At 41.8% G+C, this 22,653-nt stretch overlaps 1 protein-coding gene across 5 annotated transcripts in view; it reads left to right on the top strand.

Moving 5' to 3' along the window:
* Window positions 1–22,653, top strand: part of LOC126999049 (folliculin-like) — a 162,031-nt gene that overhangs the window by 32,095 nt on the left and 107,283 nt on the right. For all 5 annotated transcript variants that reach the window (XM_050861426.1, XM_050861427.1, XM_050861425.1 and 2 more), the window contains 3 exons: window positions 4,157–4,267; window positions 9,370–9,489; window positions 9,659–9,768. In XM_050861426.1, coding sequence (XP_050717383.1) covers window positions 4,157–4,267; window positions 9,370–9,489; window positions 9,659–9,768 — 341 coding nt within the window. The remainder of the gene's footprint in view (window positions 1–4,156; window positions 4,268–9,369; window positions 9,490–9,658; window positions 9,769–22,653) is intronic.

Below are 22,653 nucleotides of genomic sequence, written 5' to 3'. Positions count from 1 at the left end.
TCATCCTGAGTTGGCTCATACTCATCCCCAGATGACTTAGACTCACTGAACTCACAATTAGAGTCCAGAAGCATATTCAGATCCTCTAGGGCGGAAAGAGTGGAGTGGCGGTAGTCAGACATGACAAACATTCCTGACTACTGACAAGGATTTCGTCACCGCGGCGCCTGGGTAGAGTGGATGAGTTGATATTTCTCATTTTTGCCCCAAATTATTAATTTTTACCTTCTAATTGTGCAGCTATACATGCACCCATCGGGTAGAGCTTTACAGCTATAGACTCACCAATCCCTCCTCTTGAATACGCAAAAGACCCAAAGTTCATAGAGTGAATGGTTTGGTAGAAGCGAAGTGAGGAGTATACGTGTATGTAACTTTTGCCTCATTGCTGCCTGGTGTGCTGAGTTCACTATGGCTGTGGCTGGGTGTGTTGGGAGTCAGGCGACAACCCCCCCCCATCTCTCTCTCTCTCTCTCTCTCTCTCTCAGAGACAGAGAGAGCTACCACATGTCCAATTTGGAAACCCTCGGCTACCATACAAGTCGCGTAAGTAAAGGGAGAAGTTGGTGTTGGATATAGATGGCAGCAGGCCCTCAGTGTACAAATGCGGTGTGGGCTATAGCTGACAGTGGGTCTGTTCTGGTTAAGGTTCTCCTTAACAGGACTGGTAGAGGGCTGGAAGTGGACCTGTTCATCCTGGGGTGCAAACAGATAACTATAATAAATCGGGTCAATTCTGATGGCGTTTTTTTTAATATTGGGCCTTTACCATAAAAAGCAGAGTGCTGCTATTGGTCATACATTGGTCCATAAAACTAGTGTTTGCATTGTCGTACCTTGGCCCAAGGGTCACAAAACATGGTGGGCTGTGGTCTTCAAGATTTGCATTGACTTAACCAATTCATATATTTTGAGATCAGTGAGGATTTTCAGATATATAATATACTTTAAAAAATATTGCTTCAAGCTAAGAAAAACTCTTAAGAAAGGTAAATCTCTGATATAAATCCTTACTGTGTGGGGCAGCTTCATTTTTTTCTTTTGGCAGCAATGAAAGCAGCTTAGGGCAACAAAAATAGAAAACAAAAAGGACAGCTAAGCACTGTTTCAGCAAAAGAAGCCAGAAGAACAGGTCAATTTCGGTTGGAGAGGTATCTTAACCTCTTGAAAGAGTTCTTGTCACAGGCAGGAGGAACTACGTACAGACAAAGGAAGGCTGGTGAGCAAAGTAATTTTTTTTTTACAGTAAACTCAAGGGAAAAAAAGAAAACAATAATAAAAAAAAGCCCACAAATCACTGCTCCCATAAAAAGCTAAGAGGAGTGGTCAAAAGAGAGAATCTTGGGAGGAGAGGTGTCCTGATATGCTCCTCTTTAAAGAGTTCAAGTCGTAGGCAGGAGGAAATACAGATGAAGGAAGATTGTTCCAGAATTTACCAGTGTGAGGCATGAAAGAGTGAAGATGCTGGTTAACTCTTGCATGAGGGATTTGGACAGTATAGAGATGAGCTTGAGTAGAAAGTCATGTGCAGCGGAGTCGTGGGAGGGGGGGGAGACATGCAGTTAGCAAGTTCAGAAGAGCAGTCAGCGCGAAAATACAGGTGACTGTCGATTTACACGAGTTTGGTTTACGCGTTTTTTAAATAACGCGGGGTCCAAAATCCAAATAAATGTTTAATTTACACGTTTTTTCACTTATACGCGATATATTATGGAGTGGCCACCAGATGTCTCACGCAACTGGACTCACATGGCGCCGCGGCCACACAGTTGAGCTTAGTTCTTCCCGCGCGCCACTTGAACAACAGTACAGTACCCACGCTGCCACGCTACTCAACAGTAGGGGTGGCCAGGTACCGGTACCAGTACCGGTACTAACGGTACCAGCTATACGGTACAGTACCGGTACCAGACTGCTTGGTACCGGTACCAATATTAGCCAATTGCTCATGGTGTCCCTCATTTCTTCCTTACACGAGTGAGGCTGAGACTGGGTGCCTGAGTGGATATCTCGGTGATATGGATATTCTCTCTCTCTCTCTCTCTCTCTCTCTCTCTCTCTCTCTCTCTCTCTCTCTCTCTCTCTCTCTCTCTCTCTCTCTCTCTCTCTCTCTCTCTCTCTCTCTCTCTCTCTCTCTCCACTGAATGAAGTGAATATTTATTTTTTGATAGAAACCTACCTCTTGTTTGATTTACATTGTTTTTGATTTACGCGACCTCTTCAAGGACACAATACTCGTGTAAATCGAGAGTTACCTGTATCAATAGAAGATAGAAAGAGATGCAACATGGCGGCAGAATTGATGAATATTATTATTATTTTATTTATTTATTTATTTTTTTTTTCCACCTTGTCAGCTGTCCTTAACCCCTTAATGACGACGATGCTGCTGGCGTCATATGGTTCTCACTGACGTAAGCAACGAGCATGACGCCAACGCCGGAGAGCGAAAAGCTCTCTGGAAATTGAACGGCGCACGTAACTATGTATCTGTCGATGCTAAGTGACTAACTGGCACCACTTTTGTCCCTTAGACGACTCTGTGCTAAAAATAGTCTTCAGTTCCTGCCTACGCATCATGGCGTGTGCAGAGCGATTATGTTCTCTCAGCCGATCTGTTTCGGCGGTCTTCCTTTAGTTTCTGCTCGTTGTGTGCATGCTGAGCATAGTCTTGACACCTCCACTTATATACTTGATGTTCTAGATGAACCAATATCTATGAGTGGGAAGCGGAAGTTGGAATTTTTTGGGAATCATGGAATTCCAGCCTAACGGTCTGTCCAAATCATAATCTGATTTCACAGTTGAGTTATACGGATCATTTTCTACAACTTTTATTCAATGAGATTCATTCCAGAATGGAAAAAACTACAAAAAATATTTTTTGAGTTTCACTGCAACTTTGGCTCTCTGTAGGCAGTAAACTTCCAGGTCAAAGATTATAAACTATATTTTTCAGACTCAATCATGAAAATATGAGCAACTTTTCTTCAAAAAATTTTCCTATACGTCGCACCAGTAGAAAGTTGGAATTTTGGGAGAATCATGGAATTCCAGCCAAACAGTCAGTTCAAATCATAATCTGATTTCACAGTTGAGTTATACGGATGATTTTATACAACTTTTATTCAATGAGATTCATTCCAGAATGGAAAAAATACAAAAATTTACCAAAATTATTTTTTGAGTTTCACTGCAACTTTGGCTCTCCATAGGCAGTAAATTTTCAGGTCAAAGATTATAAACTATATTTTCCAGACTCCATCGTGATAAAATGAGCAACTTTTCTTCAATAAATTTTCCTGTATGTAACAACAGTAAAAAAATTGGAATTTCTTGGGAATCATGTAATTCCAGCCAAATGGTCAGTCCAAATCATAATCTGATTTCACAGTTGAGTTGTACGGATGATTTTCTACAACTTTTATTCAATGAGATTCATTCCAGAATGGAAAAAACTACAAACTTACCAGAATTATTTTTTCGAGTTTCACTACAACTTTGGCTCTCTGTAGGCAGTAAATATCTTGATCAAAGATTATTAACTATATTTTTCAGATTCCATTGTGATTAAATGAGCAACTTTTCTTCGATATTTTTTTTGTATTTTGCACCAGTAAAAAGTTGGAATTTTTTAGGAATTATGGAATTCCAGCCAAATGCGACAACATAGAAAGAAACGGATTTCACAGCAGGGTGCGCCAGAAAATTTTCTATAAAACATCTCTTATGACTTTTTCTCAATTTCAAAGTGTTTTTTTCGATGACTTGCATTTTTGGGGATCTCCTGAGAAAAACTTTTGCAGTTTAATGGGGTTAATAGTCTCTGGTAAGGATAGTACCTCAGTGAAACCGAAGATATGAAGTGGCTAAGGTAAACCAATATAAGTTTTAAAGTTTAAATGATGTTGAAAATGGTAATAAAATGCATAAATGCAAAGTTTGGCCTAGAATCTGCGTGAAGGCCTCAGATTTTTTTCCTATTATTGTATCTTAATTTCTGTTTTATTGTTATTTTCTTCCTCCACTTTTTTTCATTAACTATTACACAAGTGCAAAAAGGACAGGTGATATTAGAATATTGCATATGCTGTGCAACAAATGTAAGATATGTTAAACCTCCTAAACACTTACACCAAAGTCATTTATATTTCAGGATGAAACTGCTAACATGTGGAAGTATGGGAAAATTCACATAGACTTCGAAACCCAAGCACAAAATGAGACTCCTACCTGTGTGGCTTGTCGCTCATTTCTACACACAAAGGTGAGCTCACATGTTATTTAACTTTTTTTTTGTGTGTGTGTGTGTGTGTGGAGCTGAGGGACTATGTGTTATTCACTGCAAAGTTGACCTCATTTTTCTCCTTTTTCTTCCAATAAATTATTTATCGTATACTTTCTCACGTGACCCAAGGATACACAAGGACATGTACAAAAGAATATACGTACGTACTACAAAAAAAAATACAAAAGGCCAGATGTCTTACACATGGCAGCTCTTGAAAAGGGGTTATTCACCAAATTTCCTTCCCATCCATGTATATTATATGGACACTGCCCACTTCAACTATGTCTTTGTTTAGTCCATTCCATGTATCCACACTCCTGTATAGAAAACTGTACTTCCTTATGTCTTTCAAACAAGTCCCCTTTCTCAATTTCTTGTTGTGTCCTCTTAGTGGCCGCCTCCCTTCTGTCTCAATTAAATCATTTCTATCCAACACGTCCATTCCACTTGTATTCCTGTACAACGCTTTCAGGTCTCCTCTTTCTCTTCTTTCTTCCAGTGTTGGTAAGCCTTGTTCCTCTAATCTAGTCTCGTATGACAGGCTTGATAGTTCTGGTACCATCTTAGTCGCAATCCTGATTGATGATTGATTGATAGTTTATTGTTGCAGGTAAACAACAAGGGAGAAGGGAGGAACATGCCATCCCAACCCCCAGGCAGGACAGAGTGTGATTATACAACTATTAATACATGTGTAGGTAGCACCATGAAACTAAAGATACAATGGTAGGAAGGAAAGCACAACAAGGGAGGGGGCGGTACCTCCCCCTGGACAATAAGACAATAAAATGTGGGGACGGAGAACATTGCCCAAGCACTAGATGGGAATGAATACAGAGATAGAGTAAATACTAGTCCTTAAAGTAAAATACTGCAGAGATCACAGCCTTGTATAGCACGGCAGTAGTTCAGGCTGCCACACACGGCATCACCACCTTGGTGCAAACTGAGGGTGTTCTTTGAGGATAGCAGGGAGGACATCATGGTTCAGGAGCCAACAAATTGTCTGGGGCAGGTCAAGGCAGTCCCGTGGCTTAAACTTAGCAATGAGAAATCCTTTGAATCCTTTCAAGTTTTCTTTTGTCCTTTTTCTTGCGAGGTGACCAGACAACTGCCGCATACTCTAACCCTGGTCTGATCATCATCATCATCATCATTTCGTTATCAGTGTTGTTGTTATTTTCTTCATCATGTCCCAATCCAAGTAGTGAAATGCCACTCTAATATTTTGCAGCAGATGATATGTTTCTCTGAATATCTTATTGATGTGCATCTCAGGTGTCAGTGTATTTTGTATTATGATTCCTAAAGCTGCCCACACACGCAGAGGACTGGCATCACGATTCTGTGTGGACAATCATTTGTGGACTAGCCTTAAGGCTTGGCATCATAGACGAAACCAAACACACGCTGATGATTGTCGTTAAGGATTGGCATGAGGACAGACATCAAGGCGCCAGTCGCCTGCGTGTGTGGAGGTGTTAACGGTGGGTTATGTTACACACACACGCACACACACACACACCAGAAAAGGAGGAAGGGTGGAAAGTGTCATATACGAACATTAACCCGTAAACTGCGCCAGACATCTCAAGATGCTATGAGTTAGACTGCGCCAGGCATCTTAAGATGACACATGTTCCAAGGTGAATATTTATATTTCCCGCAATGCCAAAGTATATTCCAATGAACCTCGTGTGACAACATGATCCCTCTTTCGCACCATGTAGTCACCATTGTCATATTAGTTGCTCTTTAGCAGCCATGGAGAGTAGAATTATGTCATCTACTGATGCCAACCAGTCTCATATTGCTCCTGCGGTCGTGACCGAGGGGGAGGCATGGGAGAGGGTAAAAAGAAAGTATTGGTAAAGAGAAAGATTGTAGTAGACAAATTTGAAAGAGATAGTGATTCAGATTGCATACAACCATCAGATTCAGCTGGTCTGAGGAAGAGTGGCAAGCGTGAGCATGCTTCTGGCACTCAAGGTCACAGACACGCTGCCACTCCAACAGTGTGGAAAGTTACTAGCTAGTCTAGTCACTCACTGACACCATCATCACTGTCCGATGATTCAGAGTGGCAGAAAGATGAGGAAAATGACAGTGGGGGTACAAGAGAAGACTCAGCTAATGAACTGAGTGAGGGAGGGGTGTCAGCTGGTGTGGGAGAGGAGGGGGAGGCAGAGGGAGAACAGGAGCCTCAGAGACGCGAGACAACGCGTCTCGTCTGGTTTGATGGATCAGATTTTGTGCCAGACATTCATAACTTTGACAAGAATATTGCTGGTGTGACTAATGACTGGCCTCTTGATAATGCTGTGCAAGAGGTTGATTATCGAAATTGACAAAGTGATGTTTCCTGTGATATATTTTGTTTGTTGTAACTGAAATGAATAATTAGTGACAAGAGAATGTTCAGACGTGATTGTGCCATGTGTCATCTTCCCTCTGCCACCGTCCTATCTACCCTGTCACTACCAGTGCTCCCAAGGTCGCCTCTTATCCGCAACCTTTATCCCGCCATCATTGCCACATTAAGTGAATTATTATTTTATTTTTTTGCACTATTTGGTGCTCAACATGTTTCTCTTGGGTGTTGTAATACTAAAAATTGTTTTCCACCAGGTTATTGTTTTGCCATTTATTGCACACCCAGGAGCTATTCCCAAATCTTAATTGCACAGTTTATGGGTTAATGGAATAGTTTCATCGTGGATAGAGTTTAATGACTATTTGAGAGACAAAGAACCTGATATTGTGGGGCTGACGGAAACTATGTTGTGTGACCCAATTGAGGTGGTGGAAATTGGAGAAGGTGCATACAACATATGGAGGAGAGACAGAAAGATAAAACAGGGAGGAGGTGTGATGTTGATGATAAAGAAAGGCATTAGGGTCAGGGTTGGAAAAAACCCGGGTTTTTTTAAAAAAACACAACCCACTGGGTTTTTTTGTTTTTTTTTGGGTTATTTTGGGTTTTATTGGGTTATTTTGGGTTTTATTGTTTTTTTTTATTATTCATATTTATATGTAAATCAGTTTAAATAAGCATTTAAAAAAGTAATCTAAAGTGAAATAAAAGGTTTGAAGTGTTATCTGAAGGCCAGACACTTGGTTGATACAAGTTGAACTTGTACTGTACTGGTACCGGTAACGGGTAAGTGGTAACTGGACAGGAACTGAACAGGTCAGGCTTGGCTACTGCTGACTCAGTAGCCTACTCCTCACTCCTCAGAGGCTCAGTGTTGTTTCCATTATACAGACAGAAGAGGAATCAGAGGACCACAGCAGTTAGCAAAAATGCCTGCTGATAGTGGGAGAAAAAAGGCAGCTGAGTGGAATGAAGTTGACATTTTAGAAAATGAAAAACAGGAATCAGCCTGTAAATACTGCAGCCAAATAATTAGTGCAAATGAGACCAGGAACTTAATCTCAAGATTAAAAGAAAACCCCTGTTTGATGTTATTTATAATTTCTTTTTTATGTTAAATGTATTTTTTAAAAAACCCAAAAAACCCCACTTGGACCGGGTTTTTTTGAGTGGGTTTTTTTGGTTTTTTTTGGGTGGGTTTTTTTGGGTGGGTTTTTTCAATGCCAACCCTGATTAGGGTGGAGGAGGTGATTGAGGGTGAAGGCTTGGCAGATGTATTGAAAGTGAAAATTGTGGGTGCTGAAGGAAGAAGGAGGCATTGTGTAGTAGGGTATGTGCCCCCAAGAACAGGCGCATGGGAGTTGCGAGAATATGAACAAATGATACAAGACACGGTGAGTAGCCTGGATGGAATGTTGAGAGAGTGTGAGAGAATAATTATAATGGGTGATTTCAATTGCAAGGAGGTAGAATGGGAGGATTGGCAGACGCAGGGAGCAGAAGAGTCATGGGGAGGAAGACTCCTGCAACTGGCAATGGAACATGTGTTGACTCAGTGGATTAAGGAACATACCAGATTTGGGAAAGAAGGCGAGGCATCAAGACTAGATCTGGTATTTAGCAAGAAGCCGGAAATAATAGAAAATCTTTAAGTAGATTGTCCAATAGCAAAGAATGACCATGCGGTTGTGGAATTTAAAGTAACAGAAAAGAGAACGATTGACCGAAAAGAGGATCACAAAATTGGGAGAAGTAACTACAATACCCTCTCGAGTTTTGCGCTATCCAAGTTTCTCGATCCTCGAGTTTTGCGGTTAGTCCTAAATTCTTACCATCACGTCTTTCGTGCATTATCACCCGCGCTGCTTTAACATGTACGGGTCACGCCTACTTACCATCGGCGTCACACTGCTTGCCTCCACCACCTCTTCCCACATGCTGTTCCATGTGTTAACACTATGTGGAAAACAATACTTTTTCAAGTCGCTCAAACAGGTTCCTTTGTCAAGTTTCTTTCCATGTCCTCTCAGCCCCCGCGTTCTCACAGTTGAGAAGAGATCATCTCTATCCACCTCATCAAACTTATTTACCAACTTATACAGTGTGATCAGATCTCCTCTCTCCCTTTGTTCCAGTGTCGTCAAGTCCATCTCCTTCAATCTGTCTTCATACATCATATTTGAGAGTTCTGGGACCATTTTAGTTGCAATTCTCTGTATTTTTTCCAACTTTCTGATATCCTTCTTTTTGTGAGGCGACCATACAACTGCATCATATTCAAGTTTTGGTCTTATCAGTGTTTTTATTATTTTCTTCATCATTTCTTTGTCCATAAAATGAAATGATACCCTTATATTTTGCATCATCCTGTAGGTTTCTCCAAACAGCTTGTTTATGTGCTTTTCTGGGGATAGTGTGTCTTGCATTGTTACTCCCAAATCTTTTTCTTCATGTACTATTTTTAAGTTTTCTTCTCCCATCCTATATGTTTTCCTTGGTCTTTTTTTACTTTTCCCCATTTCCATAACATGGCATATGTTTGCATTAAATTCCATCTCCCATAACTGGCTCCATCTATACACTCTATCCAGGTCTGTTTGCAGCTCTTTACAGTCTTCCTCCATCCTCACTTTTCTTATTAACTTTGCATCGTCTGCAGTATTTTCCATGACTGACTTATTTATGAGCTTTATCCCTCTCCCAGCCTGGGTACATCAGCAACGATGAGCCTGCTAGAGTCAGCTACATCAGCTCTCAATATCCATTGCAGCCAGAGTTGTACATCCTTGTTCGGCAGGCTTGTATAAGGTCCCTCAGCTGTGAGGTAAATATGGTATATATTGTTTATTGTTACTCTGAAAGTTGAATGCTCATTTAGTATTGTCAGATTTGGCTCTGTCAAGATTACTGAAAAAAATAAAGCAGCACTGGATCTTCATTATATAAGTCATTCCTAATGAGGATGAATCAAGTAATGTAGACTCTACATGCAGGTGTGTCCAGGAAAGGAGGGTCCCATATATTTTGGTGATGAAGCACGAGGACATGTTCTGTCCTACACCTTCTTCTTGAGAGATGTACAAGCCAGGGGCTTTAAGAGATGGTATGTAAAAAGACATTAGTCCTGTTATGTTGTGAAAGTTAATGACACCAACAGAGTAAATTTCTATTTCTATTATTTGTCATCCAAACCCCCTTTTTTCATGCTTTACAGTGGGGTATGCTACCCTGCAGTTAGGAACACCAACTGAGTAAATTTCTATTTCCATTATTTGTCATCCACACCATCTTTTTTTCATGATTTACAATAGGGTATGCTAAAAGGAATGGATGCTACTGTGAATTATGCTATGATGAATAATTTTCATTGATATAACTTAAGATGTTATAAAGAATGCAGAGGAATGTCATTCTCAAGTCCTTAACACATCAGCATTGTGTTCTGAAAGGTTTTTGAGGTTCAGCAATTCAATTACACACATTTGTTCCCCCATATTTGCGGGTTAACTATTTGCAGATTCGCACATTCATGGATTTTTTTCCCAACTGCATAAAGGCATCCACAAAGGAATTTTTGCAGTGCCACTCCAAACATTCATGGTCCACCCATGGACATTTCAGCTGTTCATAAGGAAAGGACAGTGTATACATGCATAAAACAGTTTGAAATATCATAAACAGCACCATTCATCAGCCATATGTACCATAATCTGTACTGTTTTTACATAAACTTCCTACAAATATGTAGTCATTAAAATCTCACTTTACTGTTAGGTACCCACCACAAAGTCAATGCCATTTTATTATTCAGCTTCAAGGGCTTAAGCATAGCTTGCCTGAAAAGCTCTGCTTATTATAAAGGCTGGCTTTCAAAGTTGTTAACTTTCATCACTGTATTTCCTTGACTATTATTAAATGGTTCATACCATGTATTTAGAGTACTTACTAATGAATGCTGTTTTCTAAAAAAATCAGGTAATAATACGAAACAGGTAATAAAAACTATATCATAACGAGAAGCAGCTGTTTGTTTACATAGCACTCCCACGCCTCCACTCCCACCCCCACCCCGCTGCCATCCTCAGTCCTCACATGCTGGCAGGAGGGGGAAAGGGAGGGTGGGCTGGGCCAGCACACTTATGCTTCCCCCTCAGTTGCCCTTGGAACTCTAGCTGTAAGTACTTCTTACGCTGCAGTCAGTAGTCACTACTCAACCAATTTATAGGCCTTCAGTCTGCTATGCAAGCATACTGCAAGATCTAGCAGATGCCACTTGGCTAGAACATGAGCTGAGCAAGGGTGGAGGGAGTCTACCTAGTTATCTCTACTGTTTACAAGTCTTAGCAGTGTTTGGCTCACCCAATATCCCCCACAACTCCCTGCAGGTGAGGATGTGGGGGGGTGAGGTAAACCGGAAAGTTGATCAGCTAATCTCACCAAAATGGTGTCCCACAATAACAGCTCATTCACAATTTTCTCACAGCAGTCCTTATAGGGGACCATTTACCGGAAACAACAATCATAGTTGAATGAAACATTCACAAAAGGTAAGAAGATGCAGCAGTGGTGAAATTGGCACTTCAAATACCTTTTTTTTTTTTTTTTTTTTTTTTTTTTTTTTGCCTGTAGCATTGGTAGGCTTTATTGAGGGGCATTATGAATGGCTCCAGCCTGTTATTGGCACAGGCTAATTTTATTTATAGTGGCTGCCATGATGTATGACTCTTGCTTGGCCCATGCTGCCCCCTGGTGCTCCTCTTGACAGTAGTCACTGAAGTTAAGGTTGATTAAGATCTGGACTGCATGTGGGTAATCTTCCACCACTCGGCGATGACTTGAAAAATCAACGTGTTTCATTGGGGACTCGAACGTAGTCCATGCTAGGTCCTCGGACTCACCACACCCACATGCTAACCACTCAGCCACCGCCTCCTCATTCGTTGCCCTCCTGTCACCAACATAACCTGCCGCATAATGATCTGGTGGGCGTGTGGCTACCACTGCCATTCTGGGATAACTTGGTAGCTCAGTTTCGTAGCATTGCACAACGCTTCATGGCTAAAAGGTCAACTGAACACAGGCTGGAGTGAGGTGAGTGCATGAGGACAGGCAGGGTACAGAGGGAGGATAGGAGGTGTGGGAACAGTGTTTTATCTGCGGCAGGACACTTGAGTAATATTCTATTTTATTTTTAATTAAAACTCGACTTATGACCAGCCTGTCAGTCCTGAACCCCATCGTAGTCCAAGGACTACCTGTATATACTCGTATATGTATACACAGGTAATTCTCTAGATGTGGTAAAGATATAATATCCGAATTTGGAGATTTCAGCAAAGTGAGAGTGAGTCAAGATGTGCTCCTCTTTGGGATTCAGTGTCAAATAGTCAAATAATTTTACAGATATGGTGGTAGAACCAAGTCTTATTCACATCATGGAAATTTGATAAGAATTTAGATCATGGGTGGAGGATAAGTGACATCACTGCATACATAGAGTGGACTTTGGACTGGGGCTGGAAAAAAACTTAACCCAACCCACTGTTTATTAGGGGTCTTTTTTGAGGGGAGTGGCCTTTTTGAGTTATTGGGGTTTTATTGTTATTTTATGTTTATTTTGATTTTCATCATATTTAAATGTAAATCAATTTAATTAAGCAGTTACAACATTCACTCAATCCTCAATTTTCTGGATTAAATGGGGAATGCATGTGTCCAAGAACCACAAAAGTTCGGGAAGAAATAACTTCTCTCTGGGGGCCATGGCCCCAGGACTCAGTACCTGCCCAGGACTTTTACCACACTTTGTTCAGCACATTCAAGCAGCACATTTAATAAAGATTAACTATAGCAAGTTATTTAAAGAGTTACTTTACATGTCAAGAAAGGATGTACCATCGGCGGCAGTCATAAATTATCTGCAATTTTCTTTTTAGGCTCCAGGTGCTTAACCCTAGAATACCAACATTAAAATACATATGTGGCTACCAACCTTGTACCGGATTCAGAACAAATTTAGGAAATTGAAAAAAAATAATAAACAAACAATTATACATTTAATATTCTATTTTTCCTAAAAACTATGATCTTTATGCCACACAATGTACTTAAAGGAAAACAGAAAATAAACAAAATTATTGATTTAAAAAAAAAATTATAAGAACTGTATGATTTTTTACAATAAACTTTTATAAACTAAGCTATACTTCTGGCAGTCTTTGCCATACCGTCCCCCGGCCAGCCCTGTGTGGATGTCCCCTTTGTTGGTCCAGCGGCCCCAGGCCATATGACTCACGGATGTGTGTGGGGCAAGCGGTCAAAGTACGGGTTGGTTTAGAAAGTAAGAAAACAAAAAATGTTTTCATTAATCTGGTAGCAGCGACGGCATCAGAGTAGGCACTCCTACTAATAAGGTGGAGCCAAAATGGATAGGAGCAGCAGCAGCTGCTGCTAACAGGGCACTGGTATCCAGGTATCTAGGCCTACCCCAGGCCACCGTATGGGTCAGAACACTGTTTATAGTATCCTGAAAACATCTGTTATAACTTACAAAAATATATTACCTGAGTGTAGTAAGACATCTTATACACCATAATTCACCAACAAGGAACCGAATTTGGTACTTTTAGGAATAAATTGAAAAGTAGATGTCAGAGTGACATGGACCCACTGCACTCCATTAGGACACAATTAACACTGAACACTTCAGGATGCCCGGGGAAGTGTTTGCACAGCAGCCTACGTGCCACCTTGAAATAGGCCTTGTGTCTGGATTTGGAACAAGGTTGGTGTTAGAACCAATAATGTTTTTAATATATATAAATAATATGCCAGAAAAAGTAAAGAGTTACATGAGTATGTTTGCAGATGATGCCAAACTGCTTAGAAAACTATGAGATGATGGTGCTTGTAATAAACTGCAGGAACATTTAACACGTTAGCTGCATATTGGGCCACCAGTGTACCGAGCAGATGTTGCATTTGTTGCCTATTGGTACATCTGTGGCCTGAATAGCCCTTTCTATAAACTTTTTCAAACATGAGTAGCCTATATAAAAAATTTGTGTGTGCATTTGTATTTATTATGACTGCAGATGTGTTGCAATGGTACCAGGTAATAAATTAATCATGATAAGGTAATAAGTATATAATTTTTTATGTAAAAAAAAAAAACAGGCATCCAAAATACATATAAAGTTTGGCGACATCTCACTTCCAAAATATAAGGATTGCATTGTGTAATAGTAATCAACTGTAGAGGAAAATTCACCTCATAGAAAATTATGTTAAAAAAAAAAGGAATAAGAATTCCTAATAAATGAAAATTTTATTTTCATATCAGAATAAAAAATAATGCTCTAGATCACTACTGATGACTTGGAATATTAGATTATCCTAATGTTGGATTTATTGCAGTATATTTTGCTGAACTGTAGAGGAAAATACCACTCAGCAAATAACATAATAAAAAAAAATCCTGATAAATTAAAACTTTGCTTTCATAACTGAATAGAAAATAATGTTCCCCATCCTGCTGTTCATCTGTTTCTGACTCATTACTTTCCTCGGAGAGCTCATCATCTGGGTCACCTGAATTGACAAAATAATCTTAATCATCCGAATCACCAGATGAGGTAACCGATCGTCCTCCGTAAAAGAGGGTCGGCTTCATTTATGTTGAAAAGGAGGGAAAAAAGCATTATTAATAGTTTTCTTATGTATAGCTGATCAAAATGTAAGTTATTGTATCGATACTAACTCATATATGCATCATAAAAACTACACCAAATAGTGGAACAAGATTATATCAGTGTGTCGCGAACTGGTACATATATGCGCCAACCCATGCCTCGTACATTGGTGCACCAATACGCGATAGAGGGAAAAAATATTAGTGGTCCACGATTCGGTATACAGTCAAACCTCACCATTTGCGCACATATGGGCGGTCTGAAGGTGCGCAAATGGCGAATGCGCAAGTGGCGAAGTTAATAACCTATAGGGAAAAATACATATGGGCGGTCACGGCCCCCCCAAAAAAAACGGTCTGCTGGCAGGAAACACGTCATACTCACGGCCAATCTCTCGCTTTTTTCTTCCCCACCTTCTTAATCACTTCCACCTGTGCCATGGTCATCATCGGGTTTGTCCGGGGTTTAGGCTTCGATGACGCTGCTTGCAGCATGATGGTAGTCCAAAGGTGAGGCAGAAAACAATGAATAATCGCAGTCACCATGAGACGAGGAGAGGCGATCGGGTTATGGCGGGAAACGACGTTGTGTACGTTGGCAGTGTTCTTCACTGGCAGCAGAGGGCGCGCAGGTGGTAGACAGCTGTAGCTCGCCAGCGGACGCCATTTTGCTGTCAGAACAGCTATAGTCTGTTCGGAGCATGAAGGCGGTTCAAGGTGTGGCAGATTCCAGAATTCCCATGAGTGCAGCGCTGCCAGTTCGACCGCCAATTATCAGATTAGCACTCTCTCCCGGCCTACCCACCCACAACCCACCTGTTTCTCTCTCTCTCTCTCCCTCTCTCTCCCTCTCGACCCGGGGGAGGGACCTAGGGGGACACACCGACCACCACCACCACCACCACTACCAACACCACAACGTGGCAATATGGGAAAAAATCGCTGCCACATGTCATAGAATTTATACAAATCCTTGTTATAATCCTAAACATCGACACTCATTGTACTATGTAGCTTCCTTTACTATATACAGAATATATAAAATATCGCTTTCAAATAGCACATGGATGGGAAATAAGAGAGAGACGCATGTACGAAGGCTGATTTGGCAGCATGGGTAGAGGTAAACGACGATACCAGCTCCACCCTGAACCGCCTTCTTGCTCTGAACAGACTATAGTAAACGTCCTCAGAAGATCAGCGGACGCCATTTTGCTGCCAGAACAGCTAGTAAACGTCCTCAGAAGATCAGCGGACGCCATTTTGCTGCCAGAACAGCTAGTAAACGTCCTCAGAAGATCAGCGGACGCCATTTTGCTGCCAGAACAGCTAGTAAACGTCCTCAAGATCAGCGGACGCCATTTTGCTGCCAGAACAGCTAGTAAACGTCCTCAAGATCAGCGGACGCCATTTTGCTGCCAGAACAGCTAGTAAATGTCCTCAAGATCAGCGGACGCCATTTTGCTGCCAGAACAGCTAGTAAACGTCCTCAAGATCAGCGGACGCCATTTTGCTGCCAGAACAGCTAGTAAACGTCCTCAAGATCAGCGGACGCCATTTTGCTGCCAGAACAGCTAGTAAACGCCCTTAGAAGATCAGCGGACGCTATTTTGCTGCCAGAGCAGCTAGTAAATGTCCTCAGAAGATCAACGGACGCCATTTTGCTGCCAAAACAGCTAGTAAACGTCCTCAGAAGATCAGCGGACGCCATTTTGCTGCCAGAACAGCAAGTAAACGTCCTCAGAAGATCAGCGGACGCCATTTTGCTGCCAGAGCAGCTAGTAAACGTCCTCAGAAGATCAGCGGACGCCATTTTGCTGCCAGAGCAGCTAGTAAACGTCCTCATAAGATCAACGGACGCCATTTTGCTGCCAGAGCAGCTAGTAAACGTCCTCAGAAGATCAGCGGACGCCATTTTGCTGCCAGAACAGCAAGTAAACGTCCTCAGAAGATCAGCGGACGCCATTTTGCTGCCAGTGAGACGCCGTTACCATAGCAGCGAGGTGCGCAAATGGCAAGACCACCTGCAGTGGTGGGATAATGGCCGGAAATTAAGGCCACGCATATGGCGAGGGCGCAAATGGTGAGTGCGCAAATGGTGAGGTATTACTGTACTATATTTATACCATGGATTTTTACGCTCACAACTACAGGCCATCCTCTCACAATGATACATACATCCTCTCTCTGCATAAGTCTGACAGACACTGGCGTGGTGGCGCTTTGAAGGTTCCGCAGGGCAGGTGAGAGCGTTGAGTTGCCAAATGTGGTTAACCTGTTAAATGAGGTACAGTAGAACCTCGTTTATCCGGCATTCAAAACAACGGCACCCTCAGAACAACAGCACGGATCTGGGGCCCACATTTACAAAAATTTCTAAACTTTTTAACCCTCTCGTGCATAGTGACGCCAATGGTGTGTAAAAATTTTAGGGCCAAAGTGCACCGTGACGCCATTGGCGTCAATTAGAACAAAAATATTACTTTTAAATAGTTATATTCACTCCAATCGCGTCATTTTTTGTTTGAGGGCAAGTTTCCTCACCCTCTCCGAAATGAACTAATTGGGAACACTCTCCATGTGCACATATTTGAGTGCGGGGAGAAAACAAAGACAGTTTCCAGTCACTCTCTCATCAGTCAATCAGCACGTCTCGCTGCTGTGGGCTTTAAAATTTTTTGGGCTTCCGCGCGCCCATTCGGCCCACCGCATAACAGTGATAATAGTGTTATATAGTGCAATACAGTGGTTTGATTGGGTGTAATTTGTATTCTATTCTCTTTACAGGCAGTAGCGTATTATATTTTGTGAATTACGTAATGACGTAAATACGTATTGGCATGGAAGCCCCTGAAACCTGAGGAATATTACCCACTCTTTTACTCAGATTGAAAATAGTGGTGAGAGTGAAACAGAAAGCATTCCCCACTTTGCGAGAGAAAGTGATGAGAGCTAAAAAGACTTAGATTCAGAAGGAAATGAAGGCACAGAATGGGACAGTGTGGAGGACAGGACAGGAGTCCTACTTCCGTCCCCGCTGGACCCGCTCCCTCCTCCCCTACTCAGTATTTTTACTTTTCCGCAAATATTTCATGGTGCCAATTGTCCGATTGGAGATTTGAAGGAACCATAAGAATCCTGATAATATTCTGCAATTATATATACATCTACCTTGAAAAGTTGACCCACAATTTTTTTAGTTATGGAGGTGGGAACATGACCTAAGTAGAAAAATTGTTTATGTGCACTTTATTCCATGTCCATAAACGGTCCTATGAATTACTATTATTATTCCTTTATTAAATAATGAAAAACTACAGCAAATAAGGAAGCCATTGATATATTATGTATAATGATAAATGCAGGTTTGGGAGAAGAAAGTAGCTGAGAAACAAATTTTTTCAGTGTGCAAAAAAAAAATGCCTCTAACGGCGAGACCCGATATTTGAAATGAGCGTGGAAAAGAAAACTTTTTGAAACTTATGGTGTGCAAGAGGGTTAATTTATTTTAATTTATTTATTTGTTTATTTATTTTTTACTTGCTGCCTGTAGTGCCTGTAGGCTTTCTTGAGGGGCCTTATTTTTTTCTTTTTTTACAACAAAGGGGACAGCTCAAGGGCACACAAAAAAAGGAAACAATAATAAAAAAAAGCCCGCTACTCGCTGCTCCTAAAAAAAGAATCAAAAGAGGTGGCCGAAAGAGAGGTCAGTTTCGGGAGGGGAGGTGTCCTGATACCCTCCTCTTGAAAGAGTTCAAGTCGTAGGCAGGAGGAAATACAGATGAAGGAAGGCTGTTCCAGAGTTTACCAGCGTGAGGGATGAAAGAGTGAAGATGCTGGTTAACACTTGTATAAGGGGTTTGGACAGTATAGGGATGAGCATGAGTAGAAAGTTGTGTGCAGCGGGGCCACGGGAGGGGGGGAGGCATGCAGTTAGCAAGTTCAGAAGAGCAGTCAGCGTGAAAATATCGATAGAAGATAGAAAGAGAAGCAACATCGCGACGGAATTTAAGAGGTAGAAGACTATCAGTAGAAGGAGGGGAGCTGATGAGACGAAGAGCCTTAGACTCCACTCTGTCCAGAAGAGTTGTGTGAGTGGAGCCCCCCCACACGTGAGATGCATACTCCATACGAGGGCAGACAAGGCCCCTGTATATAGATAGCAACTGTGCAGGGGAGAAGAACTGGCGGAGACGATACAGAACGCCCAACCTCAAGGAAGCTGATTTAGCGAGAGAGGAGACATGAAGTTTCCAGTTGAGATTTTGAGTAAAAGATAGACCGAGGATATCTAGTGTTGAAGAAGGTGACAGCTGAGTATTGTTGAAGAATAGGGGATAGGTGTTTGTAAGATTGCGTCGAGTTGATAGGTGGAGAAATTGAGTTTTTGAGGCATTGAAGGACACAAGGTTCCTTCTACCCCAATCGGAAATGATAGCAAGGTCTGAGGTTAAGCGTTCTGCAGCCTCCAGTCTGGAGTCGTGTACTTCCTGTTGGGATGGCCTTCTATTGAAAGAAGTTGAATAATGCAAAGTGGAGTCGTCGGCGTATGAGTGGACAGGACAGTTTGTTATGAAAAGAAGATCATTGATGAATATCAGGAAGAGAGTGGGTGATAGGACAGAGCCCCGTGGAACACCACTGTTAATAGGTTTAGGGGAAGAACAGTGACCGTCTACCACCGCCGAGAGAGAACGGATGGAAAGGAAACTGGAGATAAAGGAACAGAGAGAGAGGGATAGAATCCAAAAGAGGGCAGTTTAGAAAGCAAAGACTTGTGCCAGACTCTATCGAAGGCTTTCGATATGTCTAGCACAACTGAGAAAGTTTCACCGAAACGGCTAAGAGAGGATGACCAAGAGTCAGTTAAGAGAGCAAGAAGATCGCCAGTAGAACGCCCCTTGCGGAACCCATATTGGCGATCTGATAGAAGGTTAGAAGTGGAAAGGTGCTTTTGAATCTTCCAGTTATGGATTGATTCAAAAGCTTTAGATAGACAAGAAAGTAAAGCTATAGGGCGGTAGTTTGAGGGATTGGAGCGGTCACCCTTCTTAGGCACAGGCTGTACAAAGGCATACTTCCAACAGGAAGGAAAGGTAGATGTTGATAGGCAGAGATGAATGAGTTTGACCAGGCAGGTTGTCAGCACGGAAGCACAGTTTTTAAGGACAATAGGAGGCACTCGATCAGGTCCATAAGCCTTCTGAGAGTTGAGGCCAGAGAGGGCATATAAATCATCATTATGAAGAATCTTAATAACAGTCATAAAGGAGTCAGAGGGGGGATGAGTAGGAGGAATATGCCCAGAATCGTCCAGGGTGGAGTTCTTACAAAAAGATTGAGCGAAGAGTTCAGCTTTAGAGATAGATGAGACGGCAATGCTCCCGTCAAGGTTAAGGAGAGGAGGGAAAGAGGAAGAAGTGGAATTGGAGGAGATATTTTTGGCTAGATGCCAGAAGTCACGGGAAGAATTAGAAAAAGCAAAGTGTTGACATTTTCTGTTGCTGAAAGAGGTTTTGGTAAGTCGGAGAATAGATTTGGCATGATTCCAGGCTTAAATGTAAAGTTCATGATTAGTAGGAGTGCAAAGGCTCTGGAACCTTTTGTGAGCTGCCTCTCTATCTTTAATAGCATGAGAACAAGCGTGATTAAACCAAGGCTTTTTAACATGAGGAGTGGAGAAAGTACGTGGAATGTATGCCTCCATTCCAAAGTCAATCACCGCTGTGATGCACTGGGCACACACAGAGGGGTCTCTCTCATGGAAGCAGTATTCATTCCACGGGAAATCTGAAAAGTAACATCCTCAGGTCGTCCCACCGAGCTGAGGCAAAATGCCAGAAGCATCGCCTCTTCGGTGGGTCCAGAGGATGAACAGGACCGATAGGACAGGATACAGAAATGAAGTTGTGATCGGAGGAGCCCAACGGAGAGAACAGTTTGACAAAGCAGAAGGATTAGAGGTAAGGAAAAGGTCTAGAATGTTTGGCCTGTCTCCAAGATGGTCGGGAATACATGTAGGGCGCTGAACCAACTGCTCTAGATCGTTGAGGAAAGCAAAGTTGTAGGCTTGTTCACCAGGCTGGTCAGTGAAAGAGGATGAAAGCCAAGCTGGTGGTGAACATTGAAATCTCCCAAGATGGAGATTTCAGCGAAGGGAGAGTGAGTTAAGATTTGCTCCACTTTAGAGTTCAAATAGTCAAAGAATTTTACATAGTTAGTAGAGTTAGGTGAGAGATAAACAGAACAGATGTATTTAGTAATAGAATAACAATGAAGTCTTAGCCAGATGGTGGAAAATTCAGAAGAGTCAAGGTTGTGGGCACGAGAGCAAGTGATGTTGTTAAAGTTGCGACTCCAACTCCGACTCTGACTGGGAAATTTTAAAGTTGCGACTCTGACTCTGACTGGGAAATTTTAAAGTTGCGACTCTGACTCTGGGAAAGTTTAAAGTTGCGACTCCGACTCTGACTCTGACTGGGAAATTTTAAAGTTGCGACTCCGACTCTGGGAAATTTTAAAGTTGCGACTCCGACTCTGACTCTGACTGGGAAATTTTAAAGTTGCGACTCCGACTCTGACTCTGACTGGGAAATTTTAAAGTTGCGACTCCGACTCTGACTCTGACTGGGAAAGTTTAAAGTTGCGACTCCGACTCTGACTCTGACTGGGAAACTTTAAAGTTGCGTCTCCGACTCTGACTCTGACTGGGAAAGTTTAAAGTTGCGACTCCGACTCTGGGAAATTTTAAAGTTGCGACTCTGACTCTGGGAAATTTTAAAATTGCGACTCTGACTGGGAAATTTTAAAGTTGCGACTCTGACTCTGGGAAATTTTATAGTTGCGACTCTGACTCTGGGAAATTTTAAAGTTGCGACTCGGACTCTGGGAAATTTTAAAGTTGCGACTCTGACTCTGGGAAATTTTAAAGTTGCGACTCGGACTCTGGGAAATTTTAAAGTTGTGACTCTGACTCTGGGAAATTTTAAAGTTGCGACTCTGACTCTGGGAAATTTTAAAATTGCGACTGACTGGGAAATTTTAAAGTTGCGACTCTGACTCTGGGAAATTTTATAGTTGCGACTCTGACTCTGGGAAATTTTAAAGTTGCGACTCTGACTCTGGGAAATTTTAAAGTTGCGATTCTGACTCTGGGAAATTTTAAAGTTGCGACTCTGACTCTGGGAAATTTTAAAGTTGCGACTCTGACTCTGGGAAATTTTAAAGTTGCGACTCTGACTCTGGGAAATTTTAAAGTTGCGACTCGGACTCTGGGAAATTTTAAAGTTACGACTCTGACTCTGGGAAATTTTAAAGTTGCGACTCTGACTCTGGGAAATTTTAAAGTTTCGACTTTGACTCTGGGAAATTTTAAAGTTGCGACTCTGACTGGGAAATTTTAAAGTTGCGACTCCGACTCTGGGAAATTTTAAAGTTGCGACTGACTGGGAAATTTTAAAGTTTCGACTTTGACTCTGGGAAATTTTAAAGTTGCGACTCTGACTGGGAAATTTTAAAGTTGTGACTCCGACTCTGGGAAATTTTAAAGTTGTGACTCCAACTCCAACTCCGACTCTGGGAAATTTTGAAGTTGCGACTCCAACTCTGGGAAATTTTAAAGTTGTGACTCCAACTCTGGGAAATTTTAAAGTTGCGACTCCGACTCTGGGAAATTTTAAAGTTGTGACTCTGACTCTGGGAAATTTTAAAGTTGTGACTCCGACTCTGGGAAATTTTAAAGTTGCGACTCCGACTCTGGGAAATTTTAAAGTTGTGACTCTGACTCTGGGAAATTTTAAAGTTGTGACTCCGACTCTGGGAAATTTTAAAGTTGTGACTCCGACTCTGGGAAATTTCCGACTCCAACTCCGACTCCGGCCAAAAGTAGCCGACTCCACCGACTCCGACTCCAGCTCCACACCCCTGGTTGCGAGAATATGAAAAAAAATTATACAAGACACAGTTAGTAGCCTGGATGGAATGGTGAGGGAGTGTGAGAGAATAATTCTAATGGGTGATTTCAATTGCAAGGAGGTGGAATGGGAGGATTGGCAGACGCAGGGAGCAGACGAGTCATGGGGAGGAAGACTCCTGCAATTGGCAGTGGAACATGTGCTGACTCAGTGGATTAAGGAACATATCAGATTCGGGAATGAAGGAGAGGCGTCGAGACTAAACTGGTATTTAGTAAGCAGCAGGAAATAATAGAAAATCACAAAATGGATTGTCTAATAGCGAAGTGTGACCATGCGGTTGTGGAATTTGAAGTATCAGAAAAAAAGAACGATTGACTGAAAA

Source organism: Eriocheir sinensis, chromosome 15, assembly GCF_024679095.1.
Source record: "Eriocheir sinensis breed Jianghai 21 chromosome 15, ASM2467909v1, whole genome shotgun sequence".
NCBI classification, from domain to species: Eukaryota; Metazoa; Arthropoda; class Malacostraca; order Decapoda; family Varunidae; genus Eriocheir; species Eriocheir sinensis.
Note: the sequence above shows the minus strand (reverse complement) of the source record. Positions and strands in the feature narration are given on the sequence as shown.